Source organism: Columba livia, chromosome 7 (genome assembly GCF_036013475.1).
Source record: "Columba livia isolate bColLiv1 breed racing homer chromosome 7, bColLiv1.pat.W.v2, whole genome shotgun sequence".
In the NCBI taxonomy this organism is placed as follows: Eukaryota; Metazoa; Chordata; class Aves; order Columbiformes; family Columbidae; genus Columba; species Columba livia.
In genome coordinates this window covers 32,974,444-33,001,039 of record NC_088608.1, presented here as the reverse complement: position 1 = coordinate 33,001,039, position 26,596 = coordinate 32,974,444, and the positions used below count along the sequence as shown (strand labels likewise).

General features: G+C 45.0%; 1 protein-coding gene across 1 annotated transcript; it reads right to left on the bottom strand.

The window, feature by feature from the left end:
• Positions 1-1,760: 1,760 nt before the first annotated feature.
• Positions 1,761-24,374, bottom strand: ATIC (5-aminoimidazole-4-carboxamide ribonucleotide formyltransferase/IMP cyclohydrolase). Its single transcript, XM_065069096.1, has 16 exons — positions 24,220-24,374; positions 23,439-23,565; positions 21,620-21,696; positions 20,527-20,593; positions 18,298-18,386; positions 16,844-16,995; positions 16,569-16,725; positions 14,886-15,011; positions 14,621-14,728; positions 13,332-13,417; positions 12,059-12,148; positions 10,271-10,399; positions 9,206-9,298; positions 3,659-3,841; positions 2,595-2,750; positions 1,761-2,111 (listed from the first exon to the last, which is right to left on the bottom strand). The coding sequence occupies exons 1-16, from the start codon at positions 24,239-24,241 to the stop codon at positions 1,992-1,994; spliced, it is 1,782 nt and encodes a 593-aa protein (XP_064925168.1). The 5' UTR covers positions 24,242-24,374; the 3' UTR covers positions 1,761-1,991.
• Between the last annotated feature and the right edge of the window lie 2,222 nt (positions 24,375-26,596).

Sequence of the window (26,596 nt, the reverse complement as noted above, 5' to 3'; positions counted from 1 at the left end):
GTGTACACAGAAGAAGATTGCAAGTTGCTCAGCACAAGTGACACAGCAGAGAAGCTCTAGTAGATACCGCTTAGTCAGACATTTACTAGCATCTCATGCAGAGATCTCACCTGGAAGATTAGCACCTATTAACTCCCAGCAGTAGGTTAAACAGTGCCCCAAGGACAGCAAACAACAGGTAAATGATAAGTGGAAATACACAAGAACAGGAGCTGCCAGATGCTTATTACCAGTCTTGGTTTTAGCTGATGCTTCAGAAGATGCAGGTAAAGAAAAGGCTAACAGATTCCCAAGAGAACTTCACAGTGTGGTAGGTACCAGCTGCAGTCAAAAGAGCATGGCAGAAAAGAAGGACAGTGGAAGAGCCTGAAATTCAATTTTTAAAGTTTAAGCTAATAAAACCACGAAATAGTCTAAACACTGACAATCCATGGGAAGCAACGGCACAGAAAGCAGTCAGGGGCCAGAGCTGGGGTCAGCGCAGCCAGCAGGCAAGCCATTAAGCAATGGACCATCCTTGTTTTGAGTGAGCCCAAAAAGTAGAATCATCTCTACCCTGCCCTGCCTAATCCAGCCAGTTGGAAATAATGCACAGTAGAGATCAGAAAAGAAAAAAAATAATCCACAGCAAAGATCAGAAAAGAGAGGAGACCGTTCCCTTTCAGGCCAGAGCAAAGGCAGTGTTGGGAGCACAGAATTCCTGGGCAGTGCCCAGAGCCCAGGACACAAGGAAGAAAGGGGAGCACGTGTGCATAGAACATGAAGGTAAAACCAGCAAATGGATTATGATATCTTAAGCAACTTGCATCCCCCAGGAAGTATCTTTGCTTTGCTCAGTTCCAACTAGTCTCAATCAAATGGGCACCCAGGTAAAATAAAATACATGGCCACAGTCACAAATCAGCTGGAGAGCCAAGAACACAACCTGAATTTTTGCTCTTCCAGGTCCTACCTATGCACCCCTGCTATTGCTGGAGCAAGGGGAACAGAGGCAGACACACACGCTTGGTACCAGCTGAGATCAGAGCAGCAACAGAAGTGTTTGTTGCAAAACTGTGAACCCTTCCTTGCCAAAACTGAACAGATTTTTTTAAAATGGAACCAAATCTCTTTGAAATTGTCACAATGATTGTCAGCAAAAAACGTGTCTGGGCTGTTACTGCATTCATCTCACTGGGCTCCAGATTTTCACTTTGGTTTCTAATCAGAGTTCAAATCTGCTTAATGCAAATTGCAGACAATGGAGAAGGGAAATAGCCTCGGGCAAGATGCTTCCCAGATGCCTGCCCATGAATTCTGCATCCAGCTCCAGGTATGAGAACAAGGATGTCAGACTCCCACAAATGAGTCTTTTTACCTTGGAGAAAGCAATCGGACACAGCCCCTCAGCCCAAAGCACACAACTGGAGCAGGATTCAGAGCACTGAGCTTGACTTGCACGAAGGAGCTGGATAATGGATTAGAAGCACCTGGAGAAAACTACCTGCTGACTCGAGAAAAAACAAACAAACAATAACAAACAAACAAACAGAAACCAAAATAAAAAACAAAAGAGGAAAAAAAAATAGGTAGCTCAGTTCAGTTTACAACAGAGACTTTTATGAGTTCATTAAGAAGCTGGGTGTAAGCCAGGCTTTCATACCATTCCACAGGCCTTCTCATGGATTAGTAAAGTCTGGGCCATAAAATGCACCTCAAAAAATAAACCTTTTTTCCTGAGGACACAGTATTTGGATGACACGAAGACTACAAACTCCACATAGCTAAGAACCGTTATGTTTATTTGCAAAAGAGATTTATTTTCTAACACTGGAGGCCAACTTCTTGTGCCTTCATTCTCTGTTAATGCAGGGAAAGATCTCATTTACTGCTCTTAGAAACACTTGCTAAGCAGAGACTGCAGGTGCCTCCCCATGAAGCTGGTGATATTCCAGTTACTGCTGCTGGTGAGACTGTGACCAAGGAAAGGACCACAACAGCCCGCAGCAAGCTCAATGATGAAACAGCCGAAGATTGGTGTGAATAAGAGTTATCCCCAGCTCGTTGCAAGCTTCAATCACAACCTCGTCAGCAGCCGAGCCAGATGGGGCAGCGATGAACTGTACTCCACTCTGAACAAAGACAGAGGTAAGTGGAAAGATTAGAGGACGCAAAACCAAAATCCCCCTGAGAAGGAGCTGGCAGCCGCAGTCCTTCATCCACATCCCACGATACTAAGTGTTGAACAAAGGCTTCCATTGGCCAAAGCCATTCATGGGGAGTTCCTAATGGGAGCAGTCAGTTCTCTCCACAGCTCAGAATTGAAATGGTGGCTCTAGAAACAATAGGCCTTGTCTTGATATTCTTAAACAGTTTAATAAACTTTAATCCTCTATTCATCCCAAATCAACAAACTGAGCAATGGCTGGATAATTACTATCCAAGTGAGACCAGTAACCATGAGAAACATCCTTCCTAGGATGTGCTATTGCAGCCAGCAGTGCAGAGCAGAGACATCCCTCAGCAGCCTGCACAAAATTCAGACAAAAAGCCCTGTCTGTGGCAGACGTTTCCTTGGGAGTCATCCTGATATCCTGGCCCCTCCATGACCTTACCCGTTTAGCTCTGTCGACGTTATCCCTAAAAGGGAAGAACGCATCGGAGCTGAGGGAGACAGCCGTCAGCTTGGCAATCCACTGCTTCTTCTCCGCTTCCGTCAGTTGCGCAGGCACCTCTTCAAACATCGCCTGCCATTTCACCAGGTCTTCATCCTGCGAGAACAAGAAGAGCCAGCTCAGTCCCAAAGCACAGGCGAGTGATGATGGCATCCCATGACACCCAGCTCAGCTGTGCTTTCTGCTCCCACAGCTCTGCTGCTGAGAGCTTTGGACCAGGGATTTTAACATCCCAAGTGGTGGTGGGAATTCCTTGCCACCATCAGCTCTTTGTGTATCCTTTTAACTCCTTTCCTTCCTCCTCCTCAGCCCAGGGCTTGAGGGATTCCTCCTCCCTCCCTTTAATTCCAAGACGGCCAGCCTGCAGTATGCTGCTCTGTGTAAATGCCAACACACACAAACAGGATCTGGTAGATGACTTAACACATGACGAACAGCGGCTGGGTTTATGATTCACCTTCTGAGACAGCAGCGGCTCCAGTTCTTACCCCCTTAAACAAGCAACTGCTCATGGGGATGATTCACGAGGTCCCCAATCCAGCTCTTGGCTTTTGATACTTAAAAAGGACATAACTATTTTCTTGTCTTGCTATTGCTCGTAACAGGGAGGTCAGAGGGATTCCGAGAATCAAAATGCCACACAAACTAATGGCACCGTGTGAGAAGTGCGGGACAGCTGCCCTGGCAGGGCAGTGAGAGTTGAAACACGAACTGCAGCTTTAACTCTTCCTTACTGCTGGGAGGAACTATCAGATGAGACCAACCACACACCAAAGTGCAGGGCAGGTTCCAGCACCAGGGGTGGTGGGTGCAGGATTGGAGGGGCAAATCAGGACACTTTTATGAAGTCACCATCCTGAGCCTGGCCACTTGATACCCCAGCTCGTTGGGATCATCTATTACTGACACCCATGCACAGAACTCAAGTCACGCTTAAGCACTACATAAAGCCTTTGTTTCACAGAAGCTGGACTCTCCAGGGAAACCTCTCAACCAGCCCTTACCTCGCCAATGGTCCCAGTGACATACTGATCAATGGCATTGGAGATCTCCGCTCTCTTCACACCCGCTTTGAACTTCATGGAGAGCACACGTGGGTGGTGTCGGAGCCACCAGTTGTTTGCCTTGTCACCAGCCAGACGCGTGCAGTGGATCCGGGACTGCTGGCCGGCTCCAATACCTATGACCTGAAGCATATAGATACAAAACGTCATCACGCCTTGCTGAGCAGAGATTGCAATCAGAGCTGCATTCCAGCCAAGCCATCAGGAAAGACCTCCCACAAATTACCTGCTCCCCACTGAGGCAGAGAACGAGTGTAGGTAACTAGGGAGGAAAACTTTGAAATACCTGCATCCTCAATCCTGCAAATTGGTTACAGGGTCAGCTCTCTGCACTGCTGACACTCACTCTGAGGACACTGTGTTCTTCCATCCTTCTAAATAACACAGCACCAACCAGCAGAGTCAAACTGTTAACCTCAGCAAAGTGATACAATTATGGCTTTTGTTTCAGGCAAAGCAAAATCCTGTTGGTTGTAGAAACAAATGTGACTGCTAAGAGATGGAAGGCTGCCTACCTGTTCTTGGAAAAAGCCCTTCAGTTAGAGGATTAAAGTCTGAGCCCAGGTCACCCAAACACCATCATCTTTCCTGGCATATGCAGCTTAAACAGATCAACTGTGACACGCAGCAGATTACAGGGCAGTTTGGCTGTCAAGGCTGATAAGAAAGTAAATCCACTGCTCAATCAGGAAGGTTGGCCAGTAGGACCATCGCGTGAATTGTCAAGGCCCTGGAGCTACCAATGCATTTCCTACTCTGCCAGCTGCCAGAGTCCAGGATTTTAAAAACAGTTGCCACTAACCTAACTCAATAGCACTTGTGCTTGATATCAAACAGACCTAGTGCTTCCAGAAGCAAAATCCAAAAGGTGATTATTTCTCCCTCAAAGCTTCTTCTATGAAAATAAGGTATTTGCTCAGTTTCCATTTGTTTTTTTCAGATCACTTTCTTTGGAGTTCTCATCAGACACATTCAGCCCCAGTCAATTTTTTGGGGTACGTTATAGATTAAAATACATATGCAGACACTCTTTGGAGTCTGGTGGTCAAGTAACTCTGCAAGCCATTTGTCACAGCTCAATGCACAATGCAAACGAGCTCTTGCATCCCTGTCTGGGATGGTGCAAGCTCCCATCACAGACAAAGGCAACTCTTAATAAATGCTGTCACCACTGAAAATTGAATGTGGCTGGAGACATCACGGTTCCTGGACACTGTCAGAACAGGCCCTGCAGATACAGCCTGCCCGCAGTCACAACTGGCAAGTACTGAGCTGAGGTCTCTTGGGCTCCAGACTGTCTCCTGTCCCTCAGCTTTGCCACTGCCGTGACAGAATGCCAGGCACACAAGGGCCAGACTTCGCCACCGTGGCTGTCAAACCCAGGCTGGTAACTCTTCTCCAAGGCTTTCAGAGCTGTGGGTCCTGCTTTCCAAAGAGAGCTCCTGCCATTTCAAACCAGAGATCTGACAGGAAACAAGCCTCTCTCCCGTAATTTCCTCCTCCTAGGAAGCCACGGCTGAACTGTTCACCAGACTGTTTGCTCCAGGGACGCCGTGTCGAGGCGAGCGGTTCTGGCCAACGCCTCAGAGTTTCCAGCTCAGACTGAAACAGATGGTAAAGCTCTAAGTCAAAGGCTGCCCTCAAAGGAATGAATCATTTGCCTTCTCATTCATCGCACCACAGTGACTTCACCTCTTACCAGGACCATAAAACATGCTTGCTGGATGCTATTCCGCCACAGAACAAATGAAAGACTTGGGCTGCTATCTCATATCAGCTGCTCAGCTATTACTGAAGCCATCAGTACTCCCAGGCTAAGCTAAAGCAGAATTTTTGTTGGGGATGAAGATGGTGGAGAATACCAGGCAGACTGTGGGTAGCAGGGGCCAAAATACCATGAAACATTCCCAAGTTTCTATAAAATGTGATGTCATGTGCCAGAAGTGTCCTCTGCCCTTTCCCAGCCAGAAAACACACACAACTCCTTTCACGGGCACACACTAGAAATAAAGCTCTCACACCTGTCAAGCACCCTTCTCAAAAAGAGCCTTTCCCTTTTCTCTCTGAGCTACTCAAAATATTTTACATTTTTTTGTCACCTAAATTTTGTCAACAGATGCAAAACTGAACTTTGGCTCATATTCAACAACTCCGAAATGGCTGCAACTTTGTACTTCAGTTAAACAAAGTGATGCATACTGTAAACTCTCGACAGGCATCTCCAAATCTACAAAGGTATTATCTGCAACACACAGAACTGTTTTTATAACAGCTTGACAGGCAAGGGAATAGAAAAGCCGCTTCTCTGTGTCTCCTGATGAGCCCACATCATTATGGAAGGAAGTTCACAGTTAGAGCCTGGGAAGAACAAGCTGGTAAGATGCACTTCACCGGAAAATGATGATCCAGGGAAACCAAAATCCTGCTTTGCAAAAAAAATGTGCTTTGATGCAATGGTGCTGAGGAAGATTTCTTCAGTCTAGCCTGGAATTTGTGGTCTAAGGAGGAGAAATCAGAAGGCTGAGGTTCTGCTTAATGCAGACTATAGACTTGCACCTAAATCTCTCTTCACACTGGTCTGTGTGAATGCACCTACTCTCCACCTTTTTCACTTCCTCTGAAGTGAAAATCCTTCTTCCTACACCTCATCTCTCCCTTCCTCAAATGTTGGCTTTCTCCCATATGAAAACAGAGCTGAAACTTCAAAATCCCCCCCAAAGGAATCCTTCACCCTCTATTGTATGCCTATTTACTACACAGCAATTAATTATGTTTCTTTCAGAGTTTAATCTCCTGGGAATCAAAAAGTGCCTAAGCAGAGCCTATGAAGTGTGAGTAGTGAAAGGAGACAGTAGTACACGGTGAGTAGAAAAATCACTTAAAAAAAAAGCTTGGGTGAAAATTGAGAACTACTTGACCAGAACACTTTAGCTCACAGGAGAGCAAAGCATGGCCCAGAGCTGGAATACTGTGCAAAAGCAGAGTGGACAAGATGGATAATGCCCAAAGGATCCTTGCAAAATGATCCAGATTGGCCTGGATTTACTCAGATTTACCTTGAATAATGAGAGAAAACAGACACCCTGAATACATCTGGAATTATAAAAATCAAATGAAGGACTTCACAATTGCGAAGACAAACAAACAATGAAGCTACTGATGAATGTCTGCACCACCAGCGGAAAACAGTAAGGTAAATTAACAGGTTTGTTTTATCTCACTGTGCAGAGAATAAAGAAAGAGAATTATTTTAAATTGCTAATGTAAAACATGATGATATCATTAAATCATGTAAATCAACATGTTACAGACTGACTTCACTGGTACTGAAAGCCAGACAAAACAAGTGTGTTTATTGCAATTAGTGGCAGCTGGTGTCCTGCAAATTAAGTGACACTTAAGTCCATAAATGCTTCCTCCCGCTCCATGCTTTCCTAGAACTTTTTAACACGAGCACCAGCCCTTGCTGAAATGGCTGATCCACTCATGAACCCAACACAAAGCAAGCTGTTAAAAATGTTCTGGATGTCTGATACACAAGAGTTTTGCCAGGCAACAGGGATGCTGTGATGGAAAACCAAAAGCAACGGAACTGAAGGAAAACTGGACTTAACCAGGCTTGGCTCATATAACACAAACCAAGTCAGATCCTGGGAAAGCATTGTAACAATCTAGAAGTTACCTTCCATCCCTGGTTCTTGATTTGTGCTATTTTTTGGTTCACACTCAAATATTCCTGTACACATCTGATGTTACATCTTGGTAGGTGACATGACCAGAGTTAGTTCTGCACAGCATCACCAAGAAGAATCTGTGCTAATCACTATCTTTGTAAGACTGGTTTTCAGTGGGCCTCCTTTCCTTCCCCATCTTTACCTTAAGAACAACGGTCTCAATACCTAACAGTCTCAGGAAACTGCTAGAGATTTTAAAACCAGACAGGACCTCCCACCTGAGCTCTTCCATCGCTACCTGTAGCACATCACAGCACTGTTCCTCCATTTGGACTGCCACGAATCTCCTAAGGAAGACATTAAGCTTTGATTTGAAGAACCCAACACAGATTCACCACCTTCTTGAGTGATTGTAATGGCTGCTGACCTTTACTGTTAAAGAAGTCCCTTGTTTCTTAATGCAGAACACAAACCTTTGACCTTGGCCTCCCCTGTCACATATACAACAAACCAAGACAATGCACATTTATATTTGATTAAAATACATGCCTGCAAAGACATTAAACATCACTGAAGCCAGGCTAGTTAAATCCCTGCCTGCTCACACTGCTTTTCACTCCTCCCTTCCATATGGTACATGCATTACCACACACATTTCAGAAACATCTGCAGCACCACGTTAAGTCCAGACTTGCAAAAAGCACTGGGGAAATTGTTGCTGTAATAAGGGAAAAGCAGCAAAGATAGTGACGCCTTTGTTCTGAGGCTACAAGAACTAACACTCTTGAGGACAGAGAACCATTTAAAAAGCAGGAAGAAAAAACCCAAAGCTGAGTAAAAGAAAAATGCCAGATCTCCAGAGATACCCAGAAAGTGTCGTGAGACAGCGCTGCAATGTTTCCAGGCAGTAACAACAGTCTGACAAATGCAGATGAGAACCAATGTAAAAAAAGACACAGCCCTGCAGTTCATTCACATTCTGTACCTGTAGGGTACACTGTTTGATCCATTTTGCTGATTTATGATGTACCAAAGCTCAAGATCAAAAACATTATTTTTCTTCTGTATTTTTTTTTTAAATAATCCAGGCCTATGGAAAAGTTACCATGGAGAGCAGAGAATCAGCTAAACAACAGCATTATAAGAATGAGCTGCTGGGCAAAAATACAGTTTTTAATACATTTACAACAACTTTTGGATAACTGATAGAAGCTGACTATCTAGCGATAATGTGAAAAGAAAGGGCTTTTTTTTTCAAATTCGAGATTCTCAGCTACACATTTGATAATATCCCTGTAAATCCCAACATCCATCATAAGCCTTTAAAAAAACAAAGGACAATGTCCCAAAGGGGAAAAAAGCAAGCACAACCTATCTTTCGTATATAAAAAATGAAAATACAGCTAAGAACCATTTGGATAGTCAGAATCCAGCTGTGAAAACTACTGTCATTTCCTAAGGCTCTATACAGACTGTAACATATATACGTGCCCTCAAAAAATTATATAAAGGACAGAGTAGTTAGAAAGAAATTACTCAAGGCCAAACTTGCAGAAGCACATAAGAGCTTTTCCAGCCCTCTCATTGAAAGGGCCAACCCTGTCATTACCATGAAAAAATTACACCGAGTTTTTGAAGCAGCCTCTTGAGAAACATGGGTTTCGCTTCTGTTCTGCATGGCACTGTCTAGGGCAGTTCGTCTGTACCTGTTTATTAGTTTCCTAAATGCTAAATGATTTTAAAACTCATCCCTGATAGAAGCACGCTCTGACCATGTGAAAGCAGGCTCCACAGAGCTGCCCGAGTTGGTTACCTGCCCATCCTTGGCGTAGCAAACCGAATTGGACTGGGTGTATTTGACCGCGATGCTGGCAACGATCAGGTCCCGGACAGCAGACTCGGGCAGCTGAAACAAAATGTCATTGTCAAAAGCACGTTCTAAGAACCAGGAGTAGCCAGCTGGCTAGTGACCTGCAAACCTCCAGAGCCATCACAAGTACTGTAGCATAGAAAGGGAAAACAAGACAACTAAAAATGTCCTGTTCAATTACCAGCAAATTTTGTTTAGATTAAAACTGTAAATAATTGGTTTGGCAGCTAATCTCATAGCTCATAGGGATAAGACTCAATCCTACCAAGTCAAGAGGACTCTGGCACTGGCTCTGAGCTTGCAAAGTCTGGTGTATTTGCTCACTGTCCTTGGATGTGCTCAGAGGCAAAAAAGCTAAGCACATGCTTAAGGACACAGAGCACCACAAACCACAACAACCATAACAGCTCCCAATATCTGCACTAAGTCCATTCCATTACTAATTTATTAAAATTATCTTTATTACCTCAATGTCTGAACTTGCTCCTGAGCCCATGACTAATCATGTACTCATTAACATCTGTTTTTTTAATGAGAACAAGATCTGAGATGTAAAAATAACTGATAATGTTCTGATGATGTGAACACTAAATGCTGAGCAATATCAGCAAGGCCGGAGTTTATACAGCACACTGTATACAACAGGGAGAAGTAAACAGCGAGTCAGAACAAGATCACAATGGATCCGTTGCACATGGCTGTCTCACCACAAGGAATTACACACAGTAGCTTTCTATTTATAAGAAATACAAATATTTTGGTTGTTGGAGATAAAGAGCAAGGTCCAGCTCCTTTTATTTATGCAAGGAATCAAAACAAAGGCAAACTACCCTGATTTACTCAAGTATATTTGGCCCACAAATTTTGCTGCATTATTTTGTTGAAAGCCAGTTAAATCTCATTAAAATATTTTAAGAGCGCTGAAAATAAAACAGTCTCGACTTCCTTGATGAAAGCACACAAGTTCATTCCACCAGTCTTTACGCTCATTTATCTTCTGACACTTACGTTTTTATTCTTTGTAACAATGTTCCTGAACAATGACCGGTCGATGACTGCATTGTTCCTCTTCTGCATGAGATGCAATCCATAGAGCGTTCGAATCTCATTGTCATCTGGCTCATAACGGGGATCCATCTAAAAGCCAAAGGACAGGCCAATAAAACATTCTTAGAGCTCTTCAAAGCCAATGTCCAGTAACAGCTTAGGTTAAAACACGTTCTCTAAAGAATCCAAAAGAAGCAAACTATTCATGGAAGGCAATGTCAAATCATCAGAAGTAAATGGAACTTAACTGGAGCAGCAAGGTCTCAACAGCATGAAGTGACATTTACAGTGCGAAGAGAGGTAATGCAGTATAGATGCTTATACACAAACATCCATGTCTCAAGCCACAAAAATCTACAAAGTCTTCTAGTCTTTCACAGAAAGGGGAGAATCATCTGCACAAGAAATCTTCCACAGGAAGGTGGGTATATTTTCAGTTGCTTCATACATACCTCAAGGTACAGCTCCCAACTCTCTTAGACACTAAAGGCAACAGTGGGCACAATCATTTCCAGAGATGCACTCTCTCAGAGCACATCTCCAAACAAGCGTGCAGCACAGTTAATTTACACCAGTGTAGAGTGTAAAGTTTAATGGAATTGTTAAACTGCATTCACGTCTACACACGCACAGGCCGTTTTACAAATCTGGTAGCCCCAGTTTAGGTTATTGAGACATGAAGTAAACTAGATTAAGGCTACCAGCTCTGAATAGGAGTGTGCACACACTTTATGTGGTTTCCCTCATCCACTTAAATTTGTTCAGATCAACTCTCCTTAGTATCCCTCTGCAGACATACCCTGAAGATACAGGCTTAACCAATACGACCTCATCCTTGCAAAGCTAATTGAATTCAGGACGTAATCAGCTGCCAAGATTGTCTGCAATTTCATTCCTTCTTGCCTGAAGCTCCTGAGCCATCTTTTACAGCTCCCTTGGCAGTAACACTACAAATGCAACATTGGCTAAACCTTGGATTTTCTTTTTGTAATGTTATAGCAAAGTTCTCTGCTCATTTGTCTTTTGGAGCCAGGCAGAAATAGGACCTGTTTGGTGGTTCTGACAGTACTGTGTAACCCATTAGTCATGTTCAGCAGAACTGGATGATTTTTTAAGTCTCAGTCACTGCAGGAACTAGAAAGGCAACCTGACACTTGACCACTCTGCATTAATATTCTCTGACAAGCATCCTGGATGCAGTATGTAAAGGTGCATCATCCCAGGCCCAAACTCTGCTTGTGCTGTTATCTTAATCACTGATGGTACTAAAGATGGCCCAATGAACACCACATGCCCAGACAAGGCTTCCTCCAGTGATACACTACATGTGCTTCTCACTGCCAAGACTCGCAACATCATTGAAGCACTATATCCTAGATTAAATTCAGGATGGAAACAAATTCAGCAAAAGCGAGAGGAAAGCTGGCAAATAGTGAAAAGAGGGCACAGAAATTCTGTTTCTTTGAAGTACTCTTGCTGGTCCATAGATTTAATTACTTTAAATGCCCACCACTTTGAAAGCCAAGGAAGGCATTATGAAAATACTCTGCTCTAGGACTATGGGCTGAACATGACCACAACACTGCTGGTGGAGTTCCAGCTCATACAGGAATCCCCAAAGACTCAGAGGAAACACTTCCATGTGCTGCAGGGGGCTTGGATCAGGGCCCCAGCTATCTGGACATTAACATCTGTGAAATCAGGTACAGGGAGAGCAGCAGAGGGTTAGAGCGGAGCAGAAGTACAAACCTGGAGGACACAGTAACCACCATTCTTCTTTTTGGCAAGGATTTTGAGAGCTTCTTCCTCATAGCCAGGAGCTACCACACCATCAGATACCTGCAACACACAGAGATTTCAGCTTCCATGTGAAAAAAAGAGCGGCTAACACTGAAGGCTCCACCTGCCATTTCCAGAAGGGCACTGAGGGCACACTTATTGCGGTCTATGTGTACCATACAACACCAAAGGCACTGTTACAATAATGGTTTCAAAGTTGGAAACAGCAGAACATTGTAAGCTCTTACTAGGAGTCAGGAAAAAATATCCTGTCATCACTTTAAACATAATGGAACTAATAACTAATATTTCCCTCCAGGGGGAAACAGCTTATGCACGACATCCTCACTTCTCAGCCCTAACAATAAACATGGCTTAAAAAAACTAAATCCTGATTTCACCACTGACACTCCTGGTAAGACAAAAAAAAATATGGCAAAAGAGCTGTCAAACAGCATTGAAACTGGGAAAAGTTTGTATTCATCAGTGCCATGAAAGTGATTCACACCTTTCACATTCTCATGCTACAATGTGGGTGGTTTTTTAAGTAACTGTATACTGAACATTATTCCCACAAACCAGTCAAACATGCTCTTTCATTTGTTCGAATAGAAGCCTCCAATGTACAAGACAGCCCTTTGCATTGTGCCTCCCCCCTCTCAATAAAATCATAAGCAACATGTAAGGGGACAAAATGTGTTTCCTAAAGCGTTAACTCCCAGATGTTTAACCCTGTATTTAAACAGTGAGTTGTGCAAAGCAGTCAGCTGTGGAGTTAAGGTTGAATCCAGCAAAGTTAAAAGTGGCTAAGCCTACACAAAACCTATATAAACTGTAAGGTAGAGACCTACATCCCCATTCCTGCCATGGGCAAGAGCATGTCCAGCAGCACCCTGGTCCTCTGTTGCTCCCATTACAGCCGTTCAACCACATACTTGTGACAGTGCAATCAGGGCTCATTTCCAGGGGCCTGCTCGGAGGCAGAGGTTTGCCATTATCTCTTGGAAAGCAGCATTTCAAGTGCTGCTATTTTACGCGCTCTCCCACACAGCCAGGTTTTAACAGGTAGGAGGAAAAATGCATCAAAAGATAAGTGTAAATTCTGCACTCCGGAGACTGAATTACATAAGCGGACCAATAGTAAACGGGTCAAATTCAAACAGAATGGCTGCTACAAAGCAGTGACTCCATCTAGTGTGATTCTCCTTTTTACACTGCAATGATTTGCTGCTGTTTAACCAACCTCTCTGGAAATAATCTTGGCAGTAGCCACATCACAGGTATCAGACAGCGCAATGAAGTCACCGAAAGAAGACATCCGATCAGCACCTGCAAAATCACAGTTTTGTAACTTACCAAACTACAGCATAATACAAAGGAAAGTCTCTACTACTACAATCCAATCATCTTTCATGACAGCTAATAATGTGCACCCACAGCAAAAGAAAATAAAGGCTCCGTAAGAGCAATAAGGATAAAAAATCCTACCTCAAACACATGCACCTTTAAATATTCCTATAGTTCAGATACTCTTCCGCCTTCACTGCATTTGTCAAAGTTCTAACTCTGCAATAACTACCTCCATTACTGCAAGCAGCTCCGGTGGTAAGAGGACAAGGAGAGGCAAGGATCATACAGAAAGATTTTAGATGGGAGCCAGTTAGAAAAAGAGGAAAGCTGCTAGATGCCTATGCTCCCATCTGACTCTTCCTGCAGGAAACCAGATCCAGAAATGTAGCCAAGAGCATTTTTTTTAATTCTTTTTTTTTTTTTTAATAAATATTCTCTATATTAAATGGCATAGCTAAGGTGAACCATTAATGGCACTCAGCTCCCATCATGGATGTTCTACTACTTAGCAAGGTCAATTCTTCTGTCCCTGACATTCTAAAGGTTTGTTTTTCCACCAATCACGCAATGATTTTCTGAGGGCAACGTTCAAAGGTGGACCCTAAAGTGGCAAAAAATTAACACAAGCCAATGCGGCCCTTAGCAAATTTGCTTTGTTTTCTAGAATCTGTGCAGATTTTTTAGGAATGCCATGGAAAACGGGAGAATTAGACAACTATCTCAGCTCAGCAGAGGAAGGTATTGTTATTTACCTATTTTTTTTTGTGAGCTCTAAAGCACAAAAAGCACTAAAAAAGTCACTAATGAAATAGTGGTCAGAAACATTTCTATTCAAGTTAAGTATTCCTGAGCACCCCACATGCAGTGGAACACTGAGTGTGCTACCAGCACAGCTCTTTGTTTATTCATCCTTTAGCCAAAACCCCATAGATTTATATGTGCGTGTACATACACACATTGAAATTAAAAAAAAAAACAACCTCTGCATGTCTTCTATATGCATCAAGCAATAGAAGGCAACATGATTTTAGCCTCTTTGAAACAATATACAAAGGTCTGCTCGCTTGGAGAGCAATTTTTGACAGCCAGTTAATTTAGTCCATCAGCCAGATCCCTATGGAGAAAAAGCCCACAGTGCAAAGGGAAGAGCCTGCGAAAGTGCCTTATTCCTCAGTTTCTCACCTCTGCTCCGCGCGTAGGCAGACGCTAAGGGCGTTAAGGTCTTGTGGAAGTCATGCACCATGCAGACTTGTGCCTCCTCTTCGCTGAGAGGCGTTCCCACAGCAGCACCTAGCGGGAAACACAAGCCAGGGCACTTACATCAGAACCCTTCACTGGCCCCTGCCCTGGGACCTCCCCAGGCTGCCACAGATACACAACTGGCAGGGCCTGCTGAAAGTTGGGGTCTGTTTGAAAAGAAAAGCGTGGCAACAAGGAGCCACCCCACCTGCAGGACTGACGTGTTTGAAGGAGGCTGCGGCAGGAATGCCCAATGCCTGCTTGAGTTCCTTCACCAGCTGCCAGGCGTTGAGAGCATCACACAGGTTGATGAACCCTGGAGAGCCGTTCACCACTGCAAAGGCAGCACACAGAGACATTAAAATGAACAGTCTGCTCCCCAGAGCCTGGAGCACAAACAGAAGAGATTTTTCCTGCCAATAACTGAAATCACTACAAATTGTTCTTGTTAAATGACCGTGGCTCCTCAGCAACTGTTTAAGTGCACTGAAAAGCTTCAGTGACTTGAGACTGAGAAGCTGCAAATACAGTTCTCTTCCCTACCAGAAGCTGCTGATATGACCTTGAAGCAAGACACACGCTGTCCCTGGGCACATCCCCTTTGTCAAAGAGGGAAAAAAAGAACATCCCCCCTGACGTTCTTTGAGTTCTTCAACTGGCAGATGTTTGGAACAAGAGCCATCTCTTTCTGAGGGAGCCTACCCGAGCCTGGTTTTGACCAAGGCGCATCGGCAATGCCGTCAGGGAAGAAGAGAAAAAGACATCCCCTGCTCCCTAGCAAGTAGATTTGTTTACAAACCTAGCAAATAGATTTCATATAGTGACTATGGCTCTGATAAAACAAAGCACTCCAGCACTAGCCAAAAGTCTGCCCTCCGTACCTTTTGCCCTGGCCCTGCAAGAAGAACTGCTTGTACTGACTTGGCAGGACTGTGAGCAATGCAGGAAATAGGAGGAAAAGATCATTTTAGCAGCAGGCCATGGCCAACACAAGTGAACTGTGTTGTTCTGCTCCATACTGGGAAGCAGACTTGCAAGCAAATCAGCTTCCAGTGCAGGCATAGAAAAGCTTCCTATGGGATCCCAGAACTGAAATAAGGAACTTCTGCAACACAAAGTTTCACTGTCTGTTCAATAAGACAATGCCTGCACACACAGCAGAGTTGGTTTCACCAACATTAAAAGCAACCTCAAGAACAGGAGTAGCCAGATTTCCTTTCTCTCAAAAATCTGGGTTTCCCTCACTGTGATGAGGGAAAATGGTGGAGAGAGACACTGGTCCGTCCCAAACTCTTTTGAGTAAGATGAGGATCCCTTCCCTCTGCCATCATTAGCAGAAGCAGCATTCTAGAAAGCTAAGGTAAAAAACCTCTGCTCAAAACCACCAAAGAAAGAAGAAAAAAAAAAAAGAACAAAACCCATTCAAATGTAGAGAAGACCAGCTTAATTTCTGGACAGAGAGTAAATGGTGACACAAAAAGAATGGGAAGATACTAAATGAGGAAAATGGAAAGCAGTAAAGCATCTCCAAAGGGTTACGACGTTTTCCTTTGCAAAAGGAATCTGATGTCAAGCAGAAGGTGCACCACGTAAATCTACCCAAAGCGTCTTCAGTGTGGACACACAACCTTCCATCACCAGAGAACGTGGAGCTACAATAAGTCTCGTGAGGGTCAGCAGACAAGGTTTTCTGCCTCACACAGCACAACCTTCTAATCGCAAAGCTACTGCTACTCAGTAATAAAGTAGTCGTTATGGCACTGCTGGCCATCCCTTGGAGTAAGGTACAAGACAGCATTTTGGTTTTAAAGACAACTGACCAACATGCCCAACCACCTCCTTTCCCAGCTATCCCAGAGCTCCCTTTTGGCCAACACAGCCCAGGCCTCACCTGTCAGGGGGAGTTTAGGTCTCATTGTGTAGAGCTGTGCAGGGCTCTGGTGAGGATTCATGCCGTACCTCAGGGGCAGCTGGGACACCCCCTTGCTGTACTCCTTCCTAAAGTAGTCAGAGATGGCTGCATCGTACTGAGCAGTGTGGGTGAAAGCCTGGGGACAGAACGGGGGACACCTGACAACTTAACATCAACGTACAAAGGATCTGGTGTTTAGAATGAAAGACAAATGATTCTGGCCTAACTCTTCGCTGCAAGCAAACATGACCAACCTTCAGTGCAAGGTGACGCCTGGTTTCCATGGAGGTGTCTCTGTCCCTTGATGCCTCCATTTCTTTAGCTACCGCCACGTAGTCTGCAGGGTCACACACAACCGTCACACGAGCGTGGTTCTTGGCAGCTGCCCGCAGCAAGGCAACTCCTCCTGCAAGAGAAGGACAGAGGTATGAAGTGCTTACCTCCTGGACACAGCACAGCAAGAGAGCTGCAGCTGGAGCCAAGAAGGGACATGCACCAATCATTTATGTCAGATGAATGTGCCCCCCTCCCTCCAGCAAGGAGAAGGGACTGCAAGAGTGCTCTTCAAAACACATACAGCTCGTGAGTTTGGCTCGGTCCACAGGTGAACGTGCACATTCACTGGCTTTGCAGACACAGCAGAGCTGTGGCGGCAAGGAAACACGTCATGGGCTGTGATGAGCAACTGGGGCAAGAACACCTTCAAGCAGCACAGCCACATCCTGAAGAGGACAGCTGTCTCCATATATTGCTTAAAGACCACCTGCTGCAACGCTGGCCTGGGGAGGGGTCTATAGGACGATTTACTTCTACACTGCCAAGCAACATAGGTTCCCAAATCTCTCTGCAAATATTAATGAATTCTGCCCAGGTCCTATGTGTAAGATAAAACACCACACTTCCCCCTTAAATCTGACTCTGCACAGCTATTACACCACTTTGTAATAAATCATACAAGATAGTAGGCTGGCGCAAAGGAAAAGTAGAGGCTGGCACTGCTACATGCAGAGAGAGTATTACTCCATAAAACATTTAATAGAGAGCTCTGCTGGGCATCATTTGGACTAAACTACTGCAAGAAAATTCAATCTGAGTCCAACCTCGTGGCACAAATCTGTGCCTGTACTGTTCACAAGCCACCAAGCAGAGATGCTGCAGTGAAGGAACAGAAAGCCTTTTGGGGTTCATAACTGGCAGGCAGAGCAAAACTGCTGATGATACAGACATCCATGCTTCCAAACTCAGGTCCTAAGTACCACACATGCAGACCAACTCCTTTCCTTGTAATGGGTTCCTACGATGAAGTTTTCAGCAATCTCCAGAGCACTTTCAGTGGTTTGGCTTTTTCTCTCCAAAGCTCATGGTTTTTATTTTTATTACATTGCCATAGGCTGCAAAAGAGTTTCAAAAGAGTTGCCACAGGCTGCAAAAGAGCTGCTCTCAGGGTTTCAAGAGGAAGCATGCTCCACGTGGCCTGTCCCAGCACATCGTTCTACAGTACACCAGGCTTCTTCCTTTGGGCACTGCATGACTTGCCCACCTATTCAACGTGGCTCACCAGCCTGTTACAACAGCCATTTGTCATTTTAATTGTAGGTCTGCTCAAAAGCAATGAGGTTTACTGAACAAAACGAAAAGACCTGAGACCTTAGAGACTAGAAACTTCAAGTCTGCTTGAAGAATAGATTTGCTCTCCTTTTTAACTTACCAATATCAATCTTTTCCACTGCCTCTTGTACAGTTACATCTGGAGAAGATACGGTCTTCACAAAGGGGTAGAGGTTACACACTACAACTCTGAGAATGGAGGGGAAGAGTAGGGTTAATCAATGAGAAATAAAAAGGCCAAATTGGTCTTGGCATGCACAAGGTACTACCAGTGGTTTTATGGTCTTGTTTCTCAGATCGGGGACCAACGTAGAATCCTGTAACCAAGGCTTCTTTCTCCAAAAGACTCAAGAGACAGTGGTGTTCAGCCAGAAGCCTAGTGATATTACAATGGTGGAAGAGTAAACACATCTTACAATTTAACTGAACTCTGTGCTTTAAACAATGTTATGGTGGATAGAACCACAACTGACAGAAGTTCGTTAAAAGGAAGAGTTTCTTTCAATACATGGGCTTGTATTTAAATATTTTGTGATTTTGGTGCACAACTTGAGCCATTTCAAAGGACTTTAAAGTGGACTCTAGGCACTACTGAAAATAGGCATCTGCTAACTTAAATACGAGGAAGCACTCAGAGCAAATTCCATTGCAAACAAAGCACAGTCTAATTTTCCAAGAGAGAAAATGCCCTACCTATCACCTTCTGGACTTTAAAATACCAACACTCTGAAACCAGAGTGCACAGCCTGGATCCCAGAAAGCCTCTGTAGCACATGAAAGCAGGGGGTAGAACTGACTTCTCCTGTCAAGGTTAAGACTGACCTTACTGGAATTGTTTTCCTGATCTGGAAGAAGCCACAGTCTGTATTCCAGAAATCAGGAAGTAATAATTTACCCTGTTGCATCCTACCAGTGCCATGTGAACTGTAGTGAAAGGAAGTATCTCTTTTGACCTTCACAAACAATGTTTTTAATCCAAGCAAATTTACTATTCCACCATGGATTCCAGAAGTCCTCATGTCTCTAAACTTCCTACCATGTCTTTTATTGTCTGTTCTATTTCCAATACCCACTCCTCTCCAATCCATTCATGCTCCTGACCTGTTGCAAGCCATCAGGAAACTGTCGACTTTAACACTGCTAATGCTTTCCTCTGTGGAAATCAAAGGAATCAATAAAGGCTTCCTAGCTTGACTTGGTTATATGAACTTTATACAACTACACAAAAACCTTACTGCTAAGGATCAGCTCCTTCTGCTTTATGTACAATAGTCCAAATCCAAATTACTACTCTGGATGCAACTGTGCTGTAAGTCACTGATGTAAAGGCACATTGCAATTTAGCAAGAGCCTGCTTTAAAATGCAGCGTACTCTGAAGAGCCACTGCTGCTGAGCCATCTATGAGGATTCCTGTGGTTGTGAATTTCAGGTTTTCAAATTCAGCCTGGAAATCCATCCATCCTAAGCACATCAGTTTTGAAAAGTAACTTTAAAAGCTAAGATGCATTCTGGCCCAATCACCACAGTCAAACTATGTCTCCCATTCTGGTTCTGCCTACAATTCACTACGTTCAATTTGACCATTCATTTCTAAACCAGGAGACACCCACTGACATAGAACTGGTTACTCAAAATCACTAGTTAGATGTTAAAACCAATTAGTTATACATAGTCTCAGACTGCCCCACGTGAGTGTACAGAGTAAATGCGTTCTAACAAAAACAAAACCTTTGGTACATGTTAGGGCACAAGCTGTGTTACTTCAATTTCTGGCTGCAGCTCACTTGCTCTCATGATGGCTCTCGGAAAGTTAGCTTTCTGTCTGTTATCTGTGTGTTTTCTGTCTGTTCAGGTCTACTCTTTATTTATGTGTTGAAACTCAGTAAACATTATGCAAATATCAAAGGGTATATTTACTAAGCAAGTATTTCAAAATCAGGAATTGTCATCTGATCAGACACCCAGAGCCAACTTGAGGGGAGATGCATCAGCTCCAAAAGCACTGAATTCAACTTGGCAATAAGTGTAATAAGGCCCAACACTGACCATATGTAAAGTGCCAAAATTCACAGGGAAAATGAAGAAATTAAAACCTCCGCTCCCTGTGGAAACCACAATGTAACTTTCTTGGTTGAGTCCTCTCTTACTGTAAGTGATGAAGATACACCTATAGAAAACTGTATTTTTGACAGGGAAAAGGAAGGAGATTGGAGATCTTCTGCTGTGCAGATGTTACAACCCCTGTTGCTTCAATTCACTGGTGTCAACTGGTCTGCAATGTTCATTTTTGATTACTGATAAATTGCATCATATCACCCCAACATTTACCTTACAAGGCTGAAACCCTGTGCGTTCATATCGGCATTATCTTCTGGAATACTGCGAGCCAAGATGCCTAGTTACAAACAACAGTACATCTTTATTAAAAAAAAATAATAATTAACAAACATTTTTTAAATTCAACATCTTCCTTCAGACTGTGCTTTTCCTCAGAGACTTTCTGCTGTAAACTTTCTGATTCTAGTTCAGACAACAGTCTATGGTCGCTACTCCTCTACTGACTCTTTGGCTGTTCAAACACCATACTAACATCTTCTTTTTCCCCCAAGCTAAATCCTAAAGCATTCCAAATGCTGAACAGCAGCCACAAAAATGTACTTTATAAGCATTCAGTTGCTACCTTAAACCACTAGAACTGTCATTAATGAGTGCGTGGAGAAGAAAAGGGCACCTGCTGCTCATCAGCCAACAACAACCAAAGCCTGTGAAACAGCAGAAGCAAAAGAGGCTGCGCTTGGGTCAAAGCAACTCAGAGAAACTGAGTGGACTGGCTGGCACAGAATAAGCAACAGCACAACAGTGTGTTCAGCGTTGTCAGAGATTGTCTCCAGCTCTTCAGTATGATGAGCAACGGGTTCAGTTTGAGGGACCTCAAGCGCCATAACACATTTTTTTCATGTGTTAACGTGCAGATTGACCAATTATCAGACATCTTCCTTGCTGAACAGGAGCCAGGGAATAACGACAGCATGCAGAAATCACCCACTTCATGTTCCTCATGCTGCACACCAGAATCACCCACAGGTTAAAGTCAGTGTAGCTCTCTACCTGAAGAGGTCTGAAATTTACTCTGCAAAGACTGGGCAAAGGCTTTTACAGAGAAGCCCTGTTACTTGTAGCCCTGGGGAGAAAAACTCTGCTAACTGCAGAGGTGTGAGCATAGCAACAGCAGAGGTAATTCAGAAACCCTGCACTTCTCCACCTTGTGCTTTTCACCTGTCCTGCTGCTGGTAGAGCAAATCTGTTCTCCTTACTCGGTTCTTCCACACATCTCTTAAAAAAGACATTGATCAGCCCCTTCTTCCCACCCTCACTGCCCACAGATTTCTTTTAGACTAAAAATATATTAGCAGAGACATACCGGCATGGACCGCGGGATGAAGGGTTTTCACACGTCCACCTAACATCTCAGGGAACCCCGTCAGGTCCGAAACATCTCTGCTCAACGAGAAAACACAGCATGATGAGTCATACCGAATTTATCTATAAGTTGAATGTTTATTATTCCCATTGGGGCAGTAATTAGACCTACTGGCAATGCTGGTTTTACTGGAAGGAGAGTAAAACCACAGGAGTTTTGAAGGCAGCAAGGAGGATAAATAAACTTAGCTTTCTTTCGTTCCATCAATGACAGGAGAAGTTTACAGAGAAAACAGATGCATGATTCCTCTAAACTTCAGCATCTTGTACCTCAGTAAGAACACAACATATGGAATGTGTATCACTAAATTGCTAGGAAAAACCTATGCTGAGTGACAGACTATGATGCATCCTTCTTACAGAAGGCTGGGAAGTAGTTCAGAGATGAGACATTCTACATTAAGACAGATCCAATTCGCTTTATTATGGTTGGCATCCGTCAACTAGTTCGCAAAATGCTGCTAGGTGCAGAAGGATTAGTAGAAACAGCCAAAACATTGGTTTAATGCTCTCTCAGTCTTCACAAGATGTGGATCCATATCTTACACAAAAGCTACATCTGATAGAGAGGACCCTGCATTCTAATAAGTGACCCAAACCAAAAAGTTGTGTAAATTTCACTACAAACGCCCCCATACCAAATGGGCAACAACCGCTTTTCCCATTAATGGAAATAAACCACATGGGTCACACTTGGCTAAGCAGTACAGTTATTTACTGAATACACTGAAATAACCAAGACAAACAAATCCCAAGTCAACATGGTTTATAGACAGAATGGAAGACCCTGCTCAGAAGCAGCAATACCTCAGCAAATACTCTTCTTCCCAGCTTAGCCAAAACATTGACATTTCACCACCTTCTGTGATTGTTTGTGATGGTAAAGGAACAATAAATTGGAGAGGGAAGGGGAAATGTGACCATCCTTTGCTTCAGGCTTCGCTGATAGCACAGATAAGCAAAGAAGCTGGAGAAACCTGACCAAGTGCTGGATAACAGCGAGGACAGGGAGCTCTGCTGTATGTTCATGCTGATGCATCCCAGTGGCCTACCACTGATTCACTGGAAGCAAAAGTGTCACAACCGCCTGTCCTGCCAAATAACTGACAGACTTTTCATTATTGCACTGGAAATTATTTTATTTGGCCAGAGATGTATTTTTTTCAATTACAGCATGGGAGAAACTAAAACAAATTTCTCCAGAATCATGGACCAAAACAGCCAGTGACTGTACACGCCCCTTCTCAAACAGTGGATGCACAACACTTGAAGGCCCTGCCTGAAAAAGCTGACCATCATGCTGGGAAAATAATTTGTGAGCTTCAACACACTCCTGACACATGTCAGTCGTGTCCCAGGCCCATGCAAAGACCAGCTTTTACCTGGCTGTGAATAGCAGCACTAGGGTCAGTTTATGAATTTCAAGACAACCGATTGCTTCACAGAACAGCTGTCTTGAGGCAGCCAGGACATCACCTCCAACATGATGCTCCTGACATCTCTGTGTGCTGACCTGCACTCTTTGGCCTCCGTCAAGCCAAGAAGGTTCTGAAGTTTGCTTTGGGACAGGTCTTTTTGGTTTTTTTTTTTGGTTTTTGGAAGGGAAGACTGGCTTTCCAGCCATGATCCTTATCAATACCCAACAACTGGCTTTCAGACCAGCTTTCCATCATTTTTGCTCACAACTGGAGAAACAATCTAAAAAATCTCAGCACTCAAATGAGTGTTTTTGATGGAGACATACAGGAAAGTGTCTGTACCTGACAGGCAAACCAGCATCTCTCAGGGATTTGGCTGTTCCTCCAGAGGCAATTAAACCCAGGCCAAGAGCATTCAGACTCTTTGCAAACTCCACCAGGCTGGTCTTGTCAGAGACGCTGAGCAAAGCTAACAGGTGGGAAGAGCACAAATATTGTGGTTTTAAAAGCGGAACAAAGAAACCAACAGGATTAAGAAACGGAAGCTCCTGTAAGTTCCACAAGGTCTGCATCTTGCCTGATGCGAGGTAGGGCACCGCCTGCCACGGGGGTTTGCGCCTGCCCTCCCACGGCCGCCGGCTGCGCTCCCGGGGCCGCGTCGCACGGGCGGCGCGCTGCCACGCTGCCCGGGGGCTCCGAACCCGGCACACCCCCCAGCGTCCTGCCCACTTCTCGTCCCTCGTAAGTTTAAACTCACGCTGCCGATCAACTCGGACCGAAGCCACGTTATAAGCAGACCGGAGGGAAGGAAGCGCGTCCCCACGCACCCTCCCCCTCCGGGCACGGGAACTACCGGGGTGGAAGCGGCGGCCCCGCTGCGAGACGAGCGGCACCCGGCCGGCGCTCGCCTTCTGGGGCCGCTCTGCTTAGCTGAACCCGGCAGCCGGGAAATACACTTCGGCCCGACGGCCATTTCAGGGTCGGCATAAGGCAACTCCCTCTCCACCCCCCTTCCCTCCGGCGGCTCCAGCGGCCGCGACCGGTCGCACCGCAGCGGGCGTTCGTAGCCCGCTCCGGGCTGCCGCGGCCTCACCGCCCCCGCCGGGAGCCGCCCCCGCGTTACCAAGCTGCTGCCGGGCGGCCATGGCGCCGTCGGTGGGTGCGCGCTGGCGGCGGGGGGAACAGAAGGAGCCAGCGGCGCCGGCCCGGCGGGATTTGGGCGCTCAGGGGGCGGGAGCCTGAGGGGCCGGCCCGGGCGGGGCGGAGAGGCGGCGGGCGGGCAACGGGGCTGTGCAACGCACGTGTTGTGTGTAAGCGCGTGTGCAAGCGGCACGTGGGGGAGCGGGTGTGCACGGTGCGCGGGCGGCAGCGGAGTGCTCGGTGCGGGGAGCACGCGTGTGCGTGGAACGCAGATGTATGTTCAGTGCATATGCGTGTGCAACACGGGATGTGCGGTGCCCGGGAGAGCTGTGGGTGCCCCGGTATCGGGAGTGTCTGTGCAACACGTGTGTGTCTGTGGGATGCACATGCGTGTTCGGTGTGCAACACGTGTGCACAGCAGCTGCAGTGCTGCACGTGTGCAGCGTGCATGTGAACCTTCACTGCGTGTATGTGCACGTATGTACATGCATTGGACATGGCTGTGCATTTATGTACACGTGCATACATGCATTGCACATGGCTGTACATTTATGCACATTTACATTGCACATGGCTGTGCATGTATGCAAACATACATGCATTGCACATGGCTATGCGTGTGCAGCACACTAGATGTGCACAGCGTGCTACAACGGGGGAAAGCTCTGCAAACAGGCAGCAGTGCTGGGGTGAGGAGGGGGCAGCAGCTGGTGGTATCTCCACTCGCCAGGTCCCACTGGGGACAGGTGGGTGGCCACAAGTGTGGTACACACAGGCCAAGCACCTTCAGGCCAGGGCGCAAGGTTTTGTGGGTCCTTTTTGTGACAGGAAACTCACTCACTAGGCAGGTGAAAAATGAGGTGTAGGTGAGGCAATACCTCATTGCAGTGAAAGGTGGTGCAATAAGGACAATTAATTTTTTGCAGAAATGCTCATTGGAATTTCATCAGTAGAAAATCGTCTCGCAGAGCTTACAATCTATTGACGAGCGGGGACAAAGACAAAACGCTTGTTTACCAAGTCTGAGGTAAAAAATTAAGCTTGCAAATAGTAAAATAATGCTTCTCTTCTCTTTGTTTGATTTTTATTTTTCTCTGTAAGTGGAGTTAACAGAGAGAGATTTTGTCTCCTACAGGCCTGCAAATTTCCTGGAACTCCTTGCAAAAGAGTTTTTCTTGTTTTCGTTCTGGCTTGTGGTTGACAGGTAGCGGTGACAGAACATGTTGGTTTTAACATTGCTGGTTAAAATCGCTGTGCCCCTGTCCACCCCAGTAGGGTTAAAGTCCAGCAGTGGCACAGCTGCAACCCACCCTGCTTTGCAGGTAGGGATCTCTGCAGGTAATTTGCAGCACATCCCCTGCCCGTTGCCCTCCCAGTGTTTGCATGAGGCCTCTCTATGGCTGTCCTGTCACTTTGGTAGCACACGGTCAGTGCTCCCATTCCCAGCGGGGAGCATCGCCCAGAAAAACAGCAAATGTTTTCAGCTATCAGGTCTAGCATGGTGAGACCTGGTTGCCATCATATAATGTACACGTCCCTTACACGTGTTACATCTGGGGTGGTAGCGGCCTGATATATGGGTTTTTAATCAGGTCCTTGAGCAATAAAGCCAGCATGGGCAGGCCCCTGGGACATCCCCACCTACTTCTCTTGTGTTTTCATCATCCACGTAGGTGTTCACTGTACACATGGCATCTCCTGGAGCAGGCAGGCTGCATTAGGCCCTATACAATCATTTAAAAAGAACAAATAAATGACATTTTCTAGATCTTGAAGATGAAAAGCTGGGAAGTGTAAAGTCGGTGCAGCTGTAAGGCCCAGAAATTTGTCTGATTTGATTTGTGAATCTCTAGGCTTAGGCAGTATTGTCTGCGTAAGAAAGAGTCAAGCAAGAAATACTAAACACACTAAATAAACCCAGTATATGTATTACTCTTAGTAGCAGCTGGTGACAAGCAGTAATAAATTACTGCTCCTAAGTGTGGCTGGGGCCAAATGAAAATATACTGTTAAGTGGTACATGAGCACTACCATTATGAAAATACACACCTTTGAGAGAATAGAAGTTGTACAAAGAGTACCGATCTGTACAGCTAAGGTGGGCTTTGGGGATGATTAATATATGTGAAAATGAAAAATTCAGCAGAGCTCTGCATACTTATCCAACGTTGGAGAACAATTGTGTATTCTGGTGCAGTGCCTGAGAAGCTGTTGGTGAAGCAGGGTGTTTTGTGATGCTGCAGAAGCTGTGTGCGAGCGGGTGGCCATGGCAGCCTGGGCACAAGAGGACAGGGCTGCTACCGCTTTTAGAAAAACAGTGGCGTTACCAGCCTAAGCAGTGGCACTTGCTTTTTAGCTTC

What these genes read in the sequence shown, in the direction of transcription:
- ATIC (XM_065069096.1), bottom strand. Translation starts at nt 24,241, where the DNA reads ATGGCCGCCCGGCAGCAGCTTG. An exon ending in CCAAGATTATTTCCAGAGAG is followed by an intron (nt 12,149 to 13,331) that starts GTTGGTTAAACA and finishes TGTGTGTTGCAG; the next exon opens with GTATCTGATGGTGTGGTAGC. An exon ending in GTGGTTACTGTGTCCTCCAG is followed by an intron (nt 10,400 to 12,058) that starts GTTTGTACTTCT and finishes TTTGGCTTTTAG; the next exon opens with ATGGATCCCCGTTATGAGCC.